The 15,692-nt window shown below is 32.7% G+C and overlaps 1 protein-coding gene across 13 annotated transcripts in view; it reads left to right on the plus strand.

Moving 5' to 3' along the window:
- The window catches only part of LOC130902399 (uncharacterized), a 215,283-nt gene that overhangs the window by 95,096 nt on the left and 104,495 nt on the right, over positions 1-15,692 (plus strand). For all 13 annotated transcript variants that reach the window (XM_057814505.1, XM_057814507.1, XM_057814506.1 and 10 more), the window contains one exon: positions 8,409-8,489. In XM_057814505.1, the coding sequence (XP_057670488.1) occupies positions 8,409-8,489 (81 nt within the window). The remainder of the gene's footprint in view (positions 1-8,408; positions 8,490-15,692) is intronic.

Raw genomic sequence — 15,692 nt, forward strand, 5'->3', positions numbered from 1 at the left:
TTAATCTCAAATATTAAAAAGTTGAGACGTAAAATTATAAATGGCTGCAAAACTTTCAAGACGAAACTAATAAAACAAGGCTTTCATGGGAAGAAATGATTACATATGAACTGTTTATAAAATATATAACTCAATTATATTAACAGTTAACAATTATAATAGCAATATTTCCATATTTTCCTTTTTGTTTCCATTTTCTACAGATTGGCTTTGTGTTTAGTTAATTTCAAAACAAACGAGGTATAACACGATGGTTATCTCTGATCAAAGTGAGCATTTCAAAACTATTTTTTCATAATTATTGAAGATTTGCTTCAATTTATGTCTATTATCTTCAAGTCTGTTTTCGTTCTTCACACCTATTCAATTAATTTCTGTTCATTAACTTTGTTTTTCCTATATTCCCTTTTACCACCTTCTAGTTATCTACTTCTGCTTTGCGTCTATTATTTATCCAAACTTCCACTCAATTATTCACATCTAATAGGTTTCCATCTCTGAAATATATAACACTCTTCCATTGCATTCATTCTGTTTAATTGTATATATTTTTCGTTTGTAGATATTTTTCTTTAGACGTTTTTGCTAAATTTTCTATTGTATTTTAGTGTAAACACGAGTCTTATTTCGTATCAGCTTCATTTCGATATTATTTTCTGTTATCGTTTGCTTTTCTGGGTGTTCCTTTCTATATTTTTGGAATACATTCAGTTTTCACATTTGTTGTTTTTTCTCGAAAATATACTCGTACTAATTTATATTGTGGAAATAATTTTGTTGAAACGGGCCTTTCAAAACACAATCGATAATTCTGATTGTGAAATAACTGCTTTTTTGGAATATATTGATGAAATCAGTATTCATTCATACAATAATGTTGATAGAATAGATTTTAATATGTAAAAGTTATATTCGTTCATTTTAATTCAAATAATTTCGTCGATTTTCGAATGAGAGTTTTATTCAATATATTCATAATATATTTGGTAGAAACGCTCAAAAATCTTCTTCTATACAGACTTCTTATTTTTTCGCATTTTTGGTGGCTTAAAGCTGAATGAGTTTTCATAAGCTTTCTTCTTATTACTTATTCAATTTTTATTTTCGGTATCATTCGCCCTTGTACTGTAATTGGTATCTACATTTCTACGACTATGGATTGTTCTTGTTCTCTTAATTTGTCTATTGATTATTAAAATCGATTGATTATTAATACATAAGTATTCCAAAGCTCGAAATATATTTGAGCTAGTACACTTTGGTGTTCAATTTTGTCTCGTCTCCACCAAGAAAACGCTTATATATATATATATATATATATATATATATATATATATATATATATATATATATATATAAGACTCTTTACTATCCAATTTTCGTAGATAGTCGAAGGGCTTAGCGTTTTCAAAATGATATATATTCCTCGTTTTCCGTTCTGAAAGGACTGTTTTCCACCTGATTCTTCCTTCCTAGTTTTTTTCGCCATTCACCCTGAGGCCAAATCTTTTTGATTCCTTCTCCACTCTACCATAAACTCTTTCTAATTCTAATATACCGAAATTTATGTTTGTATTTGAGGTTTCCATATGATTATGTGAGGCTAAAAAGTGAAGTAGATAAGGGGTCCCCTTGGTTCAGCCCCCTTTTTCCTTTAAAACTTACGGACAGTTTCCATCAGATGAAACTTTGATCTCAGTTCTATTCAAAGTAAGTTACAACATTTTCTGGGTACACCTAAAATATCAAAGGCCTCATACAACTTTGTCTTCTCTATTTGATCGTAAGCATGCTTATAATCTATGAATAGTAGATGTAATTCTCAAATTTTGTTTCTAATATTGCTATGGATTGTTTTGAAAGTGAAAATCTATTCCGCTGTCCCTTTCTAAACGCACCTTAATATTCACTAACTTCCTAGTTAAGAATTGGCCCCAGTTTGTTTCCTATTATCCTGGCCAAAACTTTGAAAGTCACATCCAGTAGTGCTATGCGTCTGTAGTTTTCACAGTCACCTTTTTCTCATAAATTTGCAGATCCTTTTATGCAGATCTCGCCCACCTATTTCTGAAATCTACGCTGTGATACAATTTTTCTCCTCCCCTTTAATCATTTTTCATTCTCCATATCTCTGTGTCTGAAGGTTCTTCTACTTCTATTCCATAATCTTATTCTGCTTCCAGTTATTCCAAAATATTGGAGTTGTCGCTGTCGTCGTTCAGTAGATTATCGAAATATTTGGCCCACCTTTTCAATTTCAAGTGCTGGTCTCCTGTGATTGCTCCCTCTTTATCTCTAATGTTTCCTGATGTTTTCCAGTTTTTACCTTGAGCTCTTTCACCTCCTAGTGAAGATTTCTCATTTCTGTATCCACATACTTCACTTCTATTACTTCCAGTTTCTCCTTCAATTGTTTTATTGGAAATGAAGAAAAAGTTGTGAAACGAATGTGAAGCACTGTATTCAAAATTGTTCTTACTAAATGATCATTCAGTCAATACAAGATAATATAAAACTTGATATTTTATGTTTGGCACTATTACATACCCACTAACTTCTTTGTTTCTTCAAATTTTATTATTAATAACTATTGTATATTACCTTTACTAAAAAACATAGAGCACTAGTGATATTTTTTATTCTCTAGTTCCACTTTTCGATTTTCATCTTTTCTTTATTAAGGGTTGATATGACGTTAAAACATGGGTTGATAGAAGGTTTTTGAAATATCTACTTGGCCTACTTTCATCAAGTATTCCATAATTTCTGAAACGGTTCATGCACGCATCAGAAAACCTCTTTATTAACATCGTTATTATCGTTGATCATAATCAACCGTTGCCACGGCCCGTGTAAAATGGCGAATTTTCGTTAAGGAAATATGACAGTGACTGTTATTTAAAATTACATACAGATCTTTTAATTGATATAATAATTCCTCAACGATTGTTTCTTTCAGGAAGTTCTGAGGCCTGGAATGCTCAATTTCCATCTGGGAGTGTAGTTTTTTGCATTTCATGCTCAACGAAAATTTCAATAAAGGGAGTATTGAGTAAGGAAATAGATATGTCGAAGGAATGAATTCCAAACACGTGATGAATCGATGCTGGTAAATGCAAAAGAGGTTGAAGTACTTAGCCGGTTCTGTATGTCATGAATATGACATTTAATATATTTTATAAAGAATTTTTGTTGGTTTTCTATATTCTTGTCGCGAGTCCGATAAATTTATGTTCCACGGTTTACCACATACAGATAAATCAAATCAATAAACTCATCGTTTCTTATCATTATTCTGATTAATAAACACGATAAAAAATACATCACCCCGACGCAAGTCTTCGATACTAGAAGAATCTTTCCGAAAATCGGAGACCTAGTGCTTGTGATGGGAGTACATAATATCGAGATTAATCTGTGACAATTCCCTTAGGATCACATTTATCTATGTGAGTTTCTTCACTGCCCTTGAGGTAATTTTTTCTTGATAGACAGTTATCCTGATGATATTCCTTTCACCATAATTTTATTTTATTTTTCAAATAAAAAAAGTTCATTGAGAGTCTGCAAAAAGGGACATATTCAATTAACCAATTTTCTTTTCACAATATTTGTTTCCAAATTACATGGAATAAAATATAAATTGCTTGTTTCACTCAATAAAATGAAATGAAATACATGAGAGGTAACACATTATACAACAGTTAATGACTTGTCACAAACACATGATATGCTAACCTCAGTTTCGAGTAACTTAGATTCTATTAGATACTTCACGATCCGTGCCTTGGAATAATATTGGGAAATGGAGAAAACGGAGATGTTACCTTGAAGAGAATCGATTCTGATGTAAATAAATGTAAATAGGCAGTCAACGACATGCTAGAAATACATAGTAGTATCACAACTTCTATTTTATAGTTGTTATACCATATATTTGAGAGAATTTTACTTTTTCAACATAAACCGGTACTATAATAGTTATTTATATATCTAGAGTATAAGTGGATTATTAGCAACAATCTTAAGCCAGTACTACACCATGCGTCCAACGTTTGCGCCAACGTTTCCCCTTTAATGTTGACAGAACATTTACAAGTTTTTGTCTACAATTTTTTGACCATAAAGCATACCTAAACCTACCTAAAGATATGAAAATGTGGCAGATAAATGATGAACAGCATACAAATTCTCTCAAAATAAACTGAATGATACTGGCAGTTTTAATTTTTCATTCAAAACACATAACATTCACTTGCAAGAGGTCCAGAAGTGTGTGTAGTTGTACCTCAAGTGTTGTTCCCAGCAATGCAGGGTACTTCTTTGAAGCAGGCCAAAAATCAACTTTCCCTGACAAACGTTTCAATGCCAATGGTGGAATCAAAGTATTTTTTGAATGACTACTACCACACGATGCGTCCAATCATAACAGCTTCTAGCGTTGGAATCATTGGACGCATCGTGTGATATCGACTTTAGAATGAATGAGAACCTCTGTTCTAAGGATTCAAGAGTCACCGACAACGCTTTATTTTCACCCGCGACATTATCTTGACATTATTATTGTCTGGGTTCGTGTTGCTATTAATAAATATCAAAATTAATGTATCAGAGTCAACAAAAATTGAACAGGATTTTGAGATTCCTGATGAAATTGCAAAAGAGGCTGAAAAGACAATGCAAAAATTGATAAAACACAGAAACTCATGCGAAAAACAGTATGACCAATATTTGAAGCGGGAAAATTTTATAGAAAATATTAAGGAAACTGTGCTTTATGGTACTTTAATGATATATGTGCAAGTTTTCCATAAGCTCAATATCCGATGATGAAGATATCAAAAATTATTTTTTTTCATAAGTTTCATAAGTTTTTATTAACAATACAGCTAATTACTTTTATGGGTATTTGAAGCGAAGGTACTAACCGAAAACTCCCCTGCGATATCTAGAAAAAATGTCCCAAAGTTCATTAGGAATCACCAAATTAAATGTTTGTACGGAACATGTCGTATTAATATTCAGTATATTTCATAGATGTAGACCGCAAGAACTCACAAATATAGAAGACACAAAATCAGTTTTTGTTGTAAAGGTGCCAGAAACCAAAACTGTGTTTACCATTGTTAACCTATAGATGAGACCGCTAGGTTGTATAATTGTAGAACAACTTTTGGAAATATTCTATGTATTATTAAAGAATATTTGGATTTGAACAAGTACATTGATCATGGTTTACGTTGAACGTCGGCAAATCTTTTAGAAGAACTGGAATAAGTCTACTTTATGGTGGATTGAAGAATACCAGAATTATTAGAGGATATTCAGAGGACAACATATCAATAAATAATTAGATTTGAAAAATGTTGACAATTAATTATGAGTCAACCATTAGAGTAGAAATTTAGGTGTCAGCAAAGCTTTCCAGAATTGCAAAATTCTTGCGGGCCTAAAGCTAGTGGTATGTAGATGGAGGTCAAAATCGTACATCATGTTAAAGAATGTAACAAATCGACTCTTTTTTTTAATAACTGAATCTAATTCGTCTTTTATTGCTTCGTCGCTTCAAGTTTTTAAACTTATTTGGTTTGAAAAATATTACAAGAAATATTTTCAGTAGCAATACCTATTTTCAGCTTAAGTGAATATAAATGTTGAATTTTGCAATCTATTAAAAATATTTCGATAAGAACCTGTTTTTTTAATCTAATAGGGGGTGTTGAGACCATATATTTGTTAAATTCTGATTATTTCAGAGAAATGTAACGGTATTGTTTCCCTCCATTCAATAGCTACAAAATTTAGTCGCTCAAAACAGAGAGTAGTATGAAATATGTAGCAGTTTCAACTTTCGCAGCTTTTTGAAAATATATAACGCTCGACTAATTGGAATCAGATAAACAAGATGTTTGAAAACAAATAGAGAGCGATATGTGAAAGGAAACATGATACATCTCTGACAAATTTAACAATGAGATTTATTAGATAAACATTAAATATTCCAAAGTCTCATTTTGTAAGCAAATCATAGGAAAACCTTTAGAAACAATATTTCATACTTGAGGTACTGCCGAATCTTATTGTACGTCACATTGAAGCCTATACAGATTCAATAGAAGAAAATTTATGTCATGTGATGCTATAATTCTAAGATGGAATTCTCAAGGCCAAACCGCCAAAATGCTTAAGCCATTGATGAGAATATATTGTATTTTAGCTTTATTTCAATACTAATTTTAACTTTTTCGATAAATAACCATGTTATTTTGTATAATTTTCATATCAAAAAACAGCACATAACATAGTAAATTTATATCTTATATCAAAATCACACCAGCGCGTCCTATGTTTTCAAGTAGTACCGTTAATATTTTAAATCATATCTGTAATTCGTGAATATAATTATTCCTCAATTATAATGAGAAGATATTATTTTAAACTTGCTGCAAATTAATCTATTCCATTTCTAGTATCATGGTATGTTGTTGAGTTCTCGATTTCCTTACTTAATTGCCTTCACATGTTGTAATGTCTTCTCCGTACTTATTATTTAACCTTATAAATAATTTATTGTCCAAATGCCCCATTTTTTATGTTAACTACAATAATCAATCTTGACCCAACTCAATTTCAACCGGAGGGTTTATTAAAATAAACGAGTATCAGTTAAAGGGTAACAAAATGTCCAGAGCCTTACATTAACAAATTCATTCTATTTGTATTTAATCTTCTTAGTTCTTAATTAAAGATATACCACTCATTGAATAAGAAGTAATAGAACTGCAGGGATAATTTGCTTTTATATACCTTCTTAATACTTAGTTTCTCTTGAATTTTTCTACTGTTTCTATTTATTAGAGAAAGAATATAACTTCTATATCTAATCTAGATGTATTAAAGTTCATTACTAACAGACCGATACATATTATTTTACACGTTTCAAAAAACAATTATATACAAAACCGCTCCAACATCCATAAGGGATACCACATTATCGAAATCGCATCGTTTTCTCTTTCTAATATATCTCTAAAGTCTGTAAACTTTTAACTTTAACTGTATTTTCTCAAATTTCTTGAATTTCTTATTTCTTAAACCTTTTATATATTTTTATTCTTCTACATGTTCCTGATTTTAGGTCTCAGTCTTTTATATGTGATATTAGGTATATAGACAGATTAAAACTCAACACATTACTTAATAATGAGCATAGATCTAATCAAGTTCGTTTTTGTTTCTTGTGGGATGTTAATCCACTCTTCTTCTACTGCAATGATAAGCTCTGCGATCGAATTTGGGGTAGGAAGTCCACCTCGATATCACTTTTTAATTCATCACCTAAATATTCTATAGGATTTTAGTCAGAACTATATGCTGGCCACTCCATATCCCGAAAACCGACTTTTGCAATTTAATTTTGTACGATTATGGCGATGTGGCCAATGCAGTCGACGTAAGCTACAGCATTAATTGCTTAAATATCCTCGATATATCTAACAGCCATTAAATCTCTTCTTATGTCGCCCCTACGAACGAACACAGGATCGATTCGTTCCTGTATAGAAATTGAGCCCCAGCAATGCAGCAATCTGCAAATCGCTCTCTTGGTCTTCGGTATACTTTCCTTAGGTCGTTACCATGTAGGCATATTCTGGTCTCATCTGAGAACAGAACAGGTCCCCATTGTTCCAATGTCCATTCAGTTGATCCTGTAGGAAATGCAGGCGTGCTTGTCGATGAGCTTGAGTAAGTGTTGGACCAATCACACGTGTTTTAAGGATCAGGTTATTTTCCTGCAGTTTTTGTCTTAGTCTCCACTGACCAATAGTCACTCCTCACACCTCATGGAGCTGTCGTTGCACTTAAACTGCTTGTTCCAGATCGCCTATGAAAGGATCCAGTCTCCTTATAAAGCTGGCACCTCTTCGAACCGTTGCGCGGTTCATATTGAATTATCCAGGAACAATTTGGTGACCAAGTCCATTTTCGATCAAAGAAATAATTTGGACTGTTTCTTGTGGCGTTTTATGCATTTAACCAACACACTTTGATACTGTTGAGATTTTAAAAAACGAAAAATATGCAAATTTCGGTTGCAAACGAAATAATTTTAATATTTGACAAATTTGCCTTACATTCAAAACATTAAACGATAAGCCTTTCTGGTAAATTTATACTCACATTGAAGCATATTATATTGTCTTTTAAACAGCATATCTTTAATGATCTGATTAATAATTAGAAAAAAATATAATTAATGTCAAAAGTTTACATTGGGCATTACTCGCAAGTTTAGAAATAGTTCCAACGTCTATTTCGTTTTTCCCTCAAATATCTCAGTAACCGCTTATTGATTAGAGTGTTTCAAAATAATTATTTTATTATTGATGGTTTGTCTTTGTTTTCAGGAATTAGAAGACATTTACGTTGATTTATGCTCAACTGTGACTGATGCGGTAGTACAGGGTGCAGAAGTAGTCTCAAATAGAGTGAGTAACTTGTTTCTAATATTTATTTGCACCCATCAGTTAAGTTAAACGTATAAACCAAAAACCACACAAATTTGAAAAATTACATTTAATTCACAAAAACGGCATAAAAACAAAGGTGCTCCGAGACATGATGCAAAAAATTCGGAAGTAGATGACGTGAAAATAATGCTGTGACATGAAAAAAAATTTCTTATAAACGACGTCTCGTTTCTGAGTTACGGACCTTTGAGTTTCGAAATCAGAAATTATATTTGAGTATCTTTTCTAAATTATACAATCGAACATTATAAATTTTCAATGGATGATTACGTATGTCCATATAGTTAGTGTGTTTGACGGACGGTTATTTATTCCTTACAATATTCATCGTCTATTTATCTGGGATCATCATATTCTAATTCAGAATTTTCTTTCTTGATGTATCGATATTTCTAAATGTTGTTGAAGATCTCTTAGTTTCTATTTTCTATCATTACATCAGAAATTTGTAGATTAAAAGCTGTTACTACGGCTTTCTTATTCTTTTAATAGAAATATCTGTTCTTAGAATTACAGTTAAAGTTCTAAAAATTCGAAATCTGAAAGATAAACTTTGATCAACAGACCGCAAAAATTATGGCTCTTTTGGAAAATGTAGTTTAGTTTTTATGTGAAAAGTGGGCTTTCCTGTGGGAATAAAAAACTGTCAATTATACAAAAATAGTTCCAATCTAATATTAATTTTTTACAATTGTATAAGTCTTTAAGAAAATCTAATTTTTGGTTATAAATAACAGGCATTTGTGAAAAACGAGAGTTGATGACTGGATTTAAAAATATTTAATACAGGTAAACATTTCTTCGAGCAAGCTCTCCCAAAAAAACGAAAATCCATCCACACCTGATTGACCGATGCTTGATCCATGAAATTAAAAACGTATAACCCTCTACCGCTCTTTGTGCCATAATTACATGAACCCAGGTAAGGCGTTTGAAATTGAGGAGAAATTCATCCTGTCTAGAGACAGCGAAGAGATCGGATATGGAACGCCAAGATCTCAGCGATGCTGCTGCAACGTTTCCAAAGACTTACTCGCGCGACGTAGTATAATTTTTCGATGTATATAAATTTGTGCATATAGTTTGGTTGATGTATTTTAGTTTAAGTGATTGAACTTTTTTTATTGTGCTACCTCTCCATCATCCTCAACACTAAGACATTTATTTCTTCAGTCATCACAGATTGTAGTTAATTTCCTGTAGCCTAGTTACCGTTAACCAGCTACGAAGTTACATTAAGTCTTAACACGTTGGTAGGGATTCACAATTTGGTTTTCAAACTAAATCTGCTTCGTCAAGTTATAATTTGCGGTTTTCTATCCAGAGACATTTCAACAGTACTGTTGCGAATATTTTCGTGTATACTGAATATTACATTAAAAGTACTAGAAATGGAATATCTACAATATTACAGGGATGTCTCATAAGTAGTATCGATTTTCGTATTTGACAATTCTTACAACTCAATTTAAACATTTCGTAACTAGTCTACAATTTTGTGAAAAGTACGACACATGCTGGCTTTTATTCGTAATTTTCTGTATAATAGAAATTTTCAAGTAAGGTTTAATGGCTCTATGTCTCACCTCAAAACACAAAAATATGAAACACCACAGAATTCAGTAATCAGTCCAACTATCTTCCTGATAGCTATCAACCAATAAAAGTCAGAATCTATACAGATGATCCGGTTTTCGCTTCTCTGCAGCGAGGACCAAATGCATAATTTTCTCTTAAAGAGGAAAAAACCAAAAACTACTACTAGAACTAAATGGTATCAAAAATCACAGATCTGGAAATGATTGAAACGAACACATTAAGAACTCTGTCATCAGATGTCAGAATGAGCTAAACCTACTAAAAATTCTCTCAAATAGACACTGGGGATCTGACTTGACTCTCAATCTACAGGAATGTCATAAGATCTAGAGGATCGATTATGGGTCCATCGCCTATGCCTCCGCTAAAGAACAGATACTAAAATGTTGGGATACCATAGCCAATCAAGCATTATACATAATTACTGGAACCTACAAAACATCTCAATCTGTCCAGTACTATAATGAGCAACCATGAACTTCCAAACTACAATAGCACAATTGCAAACAGACATCAAAGCACGCTCAAGTTCAGGAGAAGAGTCGACTATTCCTTTTATCAGAGAATTTATAAATATATCAGACAACTCGATATGCAGTTTCCTCCCATTCTACAATTGCATATTGATATACATTTCCCTGATTCTCTCTATCTCCTCAGGAGATAGCCTCAGCCCATGCCTTTTCAACGTAATGATGGACCAAATAATTGAGAGCGTAAACGAAGTTAATGCAGGATTCGAAATGAATAACCGTCGCCTGAGAATCCTTTGCTACGCAGATGACGCTATACTTATAGCTGAAAATGACGGCACAGAGACTTAACATGCAAATCTCATGGGAGAAAACACAAAGCATGGTAATATCAAAGGACCCAATAAGATGCAAGTTGGTAGTAAATGAGCGCATTATAGAGCAAGTAATGAATTTCAACTACTTGGGCGTAGAAACAACGAGCAGCAGAAACATAACGGACGAGGTAGATAAGCAGATCAAGAAAGCAACTAGAATATCGGGATATTTACGGGACATTATATGGAGAAATAAATATATGAGCATAGAAAGTAAGACGCGAATCTCCAAGACCTGTATCAGACCCATACTAACCTATGCCGCAGAAACAAGGGCAGACACAACACAAACAAAGAGAAACATGAGAACAGCAGAGATGAAGATATTACGAACAATAAAGGGTACCACACTCCACGATAGAATACCCAACACAGATATTTTAAGAGAACTGGGAGTACAAGATGTCGTTAGATGGGTAAGAGCAAGACGCCGACAATGGAGAGACCATGTAGGACGAATGGCTCCAGAACGGATTGCCAAATGGGCCAAAACACAGAAACCAGACACAAGACGCCTAATCGGTAGGCCCCCAAAACGTTGGTACGATAGCTGGACATCGGGGTCACAAGAGGGCAGATGACAGACCTGACAGGACCTCGTCCTACTACAAGAAGAAGAAGAAGAAGATTTCCCTGATTATAATTCCGAGCATTGGCATAATTTTGAATAAATTTAAAAAGGCAGAAGCGCTGGCCTCCAAAATAAATCAGAATTTTCACTCGAAACTCTCCATGTATTCTAAGTTCTATAAAAAATACACTGCTGTTATCACTTCTCATAAACCTCCCTTACCTCACGTAAGCTCTGTATATTCAGCAGAAATATATACTATCCTATAAGCTTTGGTCGAAATTCAACCATCAAACCAAGAAATAACTGTAATTATAACAGAATCCTTAAATACCTTGAGTTCCTTAAAAAATATCTCACAACAACCTTCTTGAAGTACAATTGCATCTAATACAAAACAACAACTTTGATGCTAGATTTTTGTGGGTGCCCTCTCATCAAGGAATACAAGGAAATGAAGATGGTGAAAAACACGCAAAAGACGGTACGATTTGCAGTGATGTACATACAATGAATAGTGATGAGAAAGCTTATATCAAAATGAAAATTAATTTTCAGTGGCAATCCGAATGACAAAGATAGGAAAAACTGATAGGAAAGTGTTGAACAGTGGTCGCGATCATGCAGTAATGGCCCAAAACAAGTCATAGTAACTAGACTAAGAATAGGTCACACTAAAATTAGGAATATTTACTATCTATAAATAACAAACCTATGTAAGAATGTACATTATACGCGTCGCAAAGACAACAATGTCATTTTTCAAATGACATGGGAAACCCTACTAGGAATGAATTGTGACGTGGATAATATCTGTGAGTATCTATTAAATACGTCTTCAATTGAAAAGTTGTGATTATTTTACCAAATACTTGGAAAAAAAGTACATTTTTATAATAAATAGTATGGAGTGCGATGAACTGGAAATTCGTGTATTGTTAAGACATTATTGGAAACAAACAAAAGTTTGAAGCAGCCGTGACATCATTGAAAATATTTGAAATTGAAAGGAAAGAGACATTATTTATGAGACACTCTCTATATAAATAAATATTATTGAGAACATAATGCAGAATGCAGTTTCAAATTATTTGTTAAAAACCACGATAATGCACAATCTATGTAGATGAATGTCTGGTTAAAAGTTCAGCATTTTTTTCTCCAAAAAAACAAATAGCCACTAATACAATTTGTGTGAACATTAACATATTTATTTGTTTCTACCAATCTTCCTCGCTATCCTGTATAATTAATAATAGATAAAATCTCGTAATCAAAACAATTAACAACTCCGAAATATGTCTATGTATATTTTTAAATTGATTATTTGTGAAAATTAACGTAGAAATCATTCATCGTTGCGGAAAACGTTTCACAGCTAATTGAAACCAGTAAAACTGATACATTTTATCACGAAAATATTGCTTTGAACGCAAACTTGATATTATTCAGAAGTTAAAAATGTTTTTAACAAAATAAACATATGCTTTTTGTAATTGCCGAAACAGATTTTGTTTGAATTATCGGAAATCAATAAAGTTTTAAAAAATGTTGAATAATAACACTGCGTATCTGATATGTTAAAATGGTTCACTGAATGAAGTAGGAATAAAAAAATAAACCGTATATTCAAGAAGTCTCTATGCAACAGCATAGGAATTATGGCCCCAGTCGAGTCCACTGCTTACCACTAGGGGTTTACTTGGGCCACTTTTGGAAACACTGGGAATTATTGAGCACACACCTGAGCAACCGTAAACGAATCGAATAATCAAATGATATAATTGATTGCTTCTTAGTACATTACTAACATATTACACAAAGACCTTTAAAAAAACAAAGAATGAATATGAGATCACTTCAATGCATAGCAAACGATCTTCTAGTCCCACTACAAACCAGGAGACTAAAAACACTAGACCTCAATGCTCAGAACGAAACCTTTAATACTTCCTCTCAAACAACTTGTGTGGAAATTGTGAAAATGAGAAGGGGGTTGAAATTGTAGTGTGTACTGAGTGCCCTGTGCTAAGAATAATGATGATCCTTGGCTTACACTTCGAGGACGGAATCTTGTGTAGATATTAAACATTTAACTTCATGTTCATCGAACATTCCAGTAAGTCTAAAAAAGAGAACAGAGCAGAGACCACCAATCCAACGTACCTACATTTTGAGTGCAGATAAAATTATTGTTTATAATAAATTTTATCTACGAATATGCGGATTGTTAAGAGGATATTAACAAGTAACGACAGTTCATACCCTTATCAATTGTTTTTTTTTTCAAAATTCAATATATAGTTATTCATTCTATATAGAGACTAGTAAATATACTCAAATCTTGATTCAAAGGGTTATTTTTTGTCTCTTGAATAACTCGTTTATTTTCAATTTCCCAGGAAAAATAGTTATCACAAAAGTTGTTTACAATTAAATTTCTTACAATTTTGGTTCTCGTCAATTCTTTCCTAGGATCGATTTTTTTCGATTTATGCTCGAAAAGAGGGGGTGAATTTTTGGTTATCAAATAACACGTTTATTTTCAAATTTACCTATCATCCTATCGCTACAATAACTGATCCAGCACCAGAATTTTTGCTGAAGACGATATTATGTAAATACAAAACGACGTGCGGAAAAATATGTGGTTGTCGCAAATCCGGACTCAAATGTTCCGTCTTATGCAACAACTGCAACGGAGAAACGTGCTGCTGGATGAAGACAACCTTGGTAGTGACGAAAACCTCAGAACCGCAAACCACAGAACAAGTTCCTCCGACCCTTCTGAGCTTCCGGACGAATTAGTCGACAATTACGTTCCAAGCAGACGTAATTGAAATTTCGAAAGACTTTCAAAAATGTACTAGAGGAAAATAAAATTCATGTTTTCAATTGTAATAATTATACTGTTCGATAAACTGATTATTTACACCCCTCTTTTCCTTTGCCCCGAACTTCGGAATCATAATTGTAACACATCCAATTTACAACGACAATCAACAAAAAATAAAAAAAATAATAATAAAACATCATTAATAAACGCAATAATAGAATACTTAGGTTAACTCCATCTTTTCGGGTATAAATCGAGAAAAATCGATCCTAGGAAAAAATTGGTGAAATCAAAATTGTGGGAAAGTTTAAACAACTTTTCTGATAAATATTTTTCGTGAATTGAAAATAAACGAGTTATTCAAGAGACAGAAAATAACCTTTTAAATCTGATGGCGGATACAGCAACAAGTCTGGAACCTCTACTTTTTGAATTTAGACTACCAGTAACCACCCCTCCAATGATTTTCGAAGGAAATTTGCTGCTTAGAATTTTCGTAAGTCTCAGCCCCTCTTTAAAGCCAATCCGACTGGGCTAATAATAATATTGGTTTTCTGTCACATCTGCCAGAAAAATCAAGAAAGAGGTATAGCTACATATAAATTCCTTAAGAAATGATACAGAAAAAAGACTGACGTTGATGAAATGGAAAATTAAAGGTGTTTCCCTGTTTGCGGTTGAAACTTAATGATGAAGTGTTATGTTGTGCTCTCTATTTTGTGGGTATACATCTTGAGCTCTGTTTATTTCGTTTACATCTTGAACGAGTACTTTTCTTGAAGTCTAAATATGTAGCAGTGCTTCTTACATATTTAAGTTAGCAGCCGTTCAACAGAAACTTCGCTACTTAAAAAATCAAATTATGTCGCAAACATAAATCTTACGGATTGACATTCAGGGCAAAAACAAATCCTCTTTCTGAAAATATATGTTTACCTGAATTGAACAAGAAGTACAAGTCGTCTTTACTACAGGTTTTCTACTCGATACTTGAAACGTAAAGATTATATTCAGCTGCTAGTTTTCCTGAGACGCTAGTCCGAAGGCCATCAACCAAAAAGGCTTTTACAACTGAGAAACTAAATTTCTTAAAGAAGCACGGGATCATGACACATCAAACTATTTACTTATAAATTACCAGGATGGTAAATGCACAATACAAAAAAATTCTATGAATAAATTGGTTGCTTTTGCAAACAAAATCGTATATTTGAAACTAAAGTATCATGAAGTTGTGGAAATATTTAAGAAGAATGACTGTATCATACAAAGTGTTAAAAATAGTACGAGCACATTAAGTACTTC

The sequence above is a fragment of the Diorhabda carinulata genome, chromosome X (genome assembly GCF_026250575.1).
Source record: "Diorhabda carinulata isolate Delta chromosome X, icDioCari1.1, whole genome shotgun sequence".
NCBI classification, from domain to species: Eukaryota; Metazoa; Arthropoda; class Insecta; order Coleoptera; family Chrysomelidae; genus Diorhabda; species Diorhabda carinulata.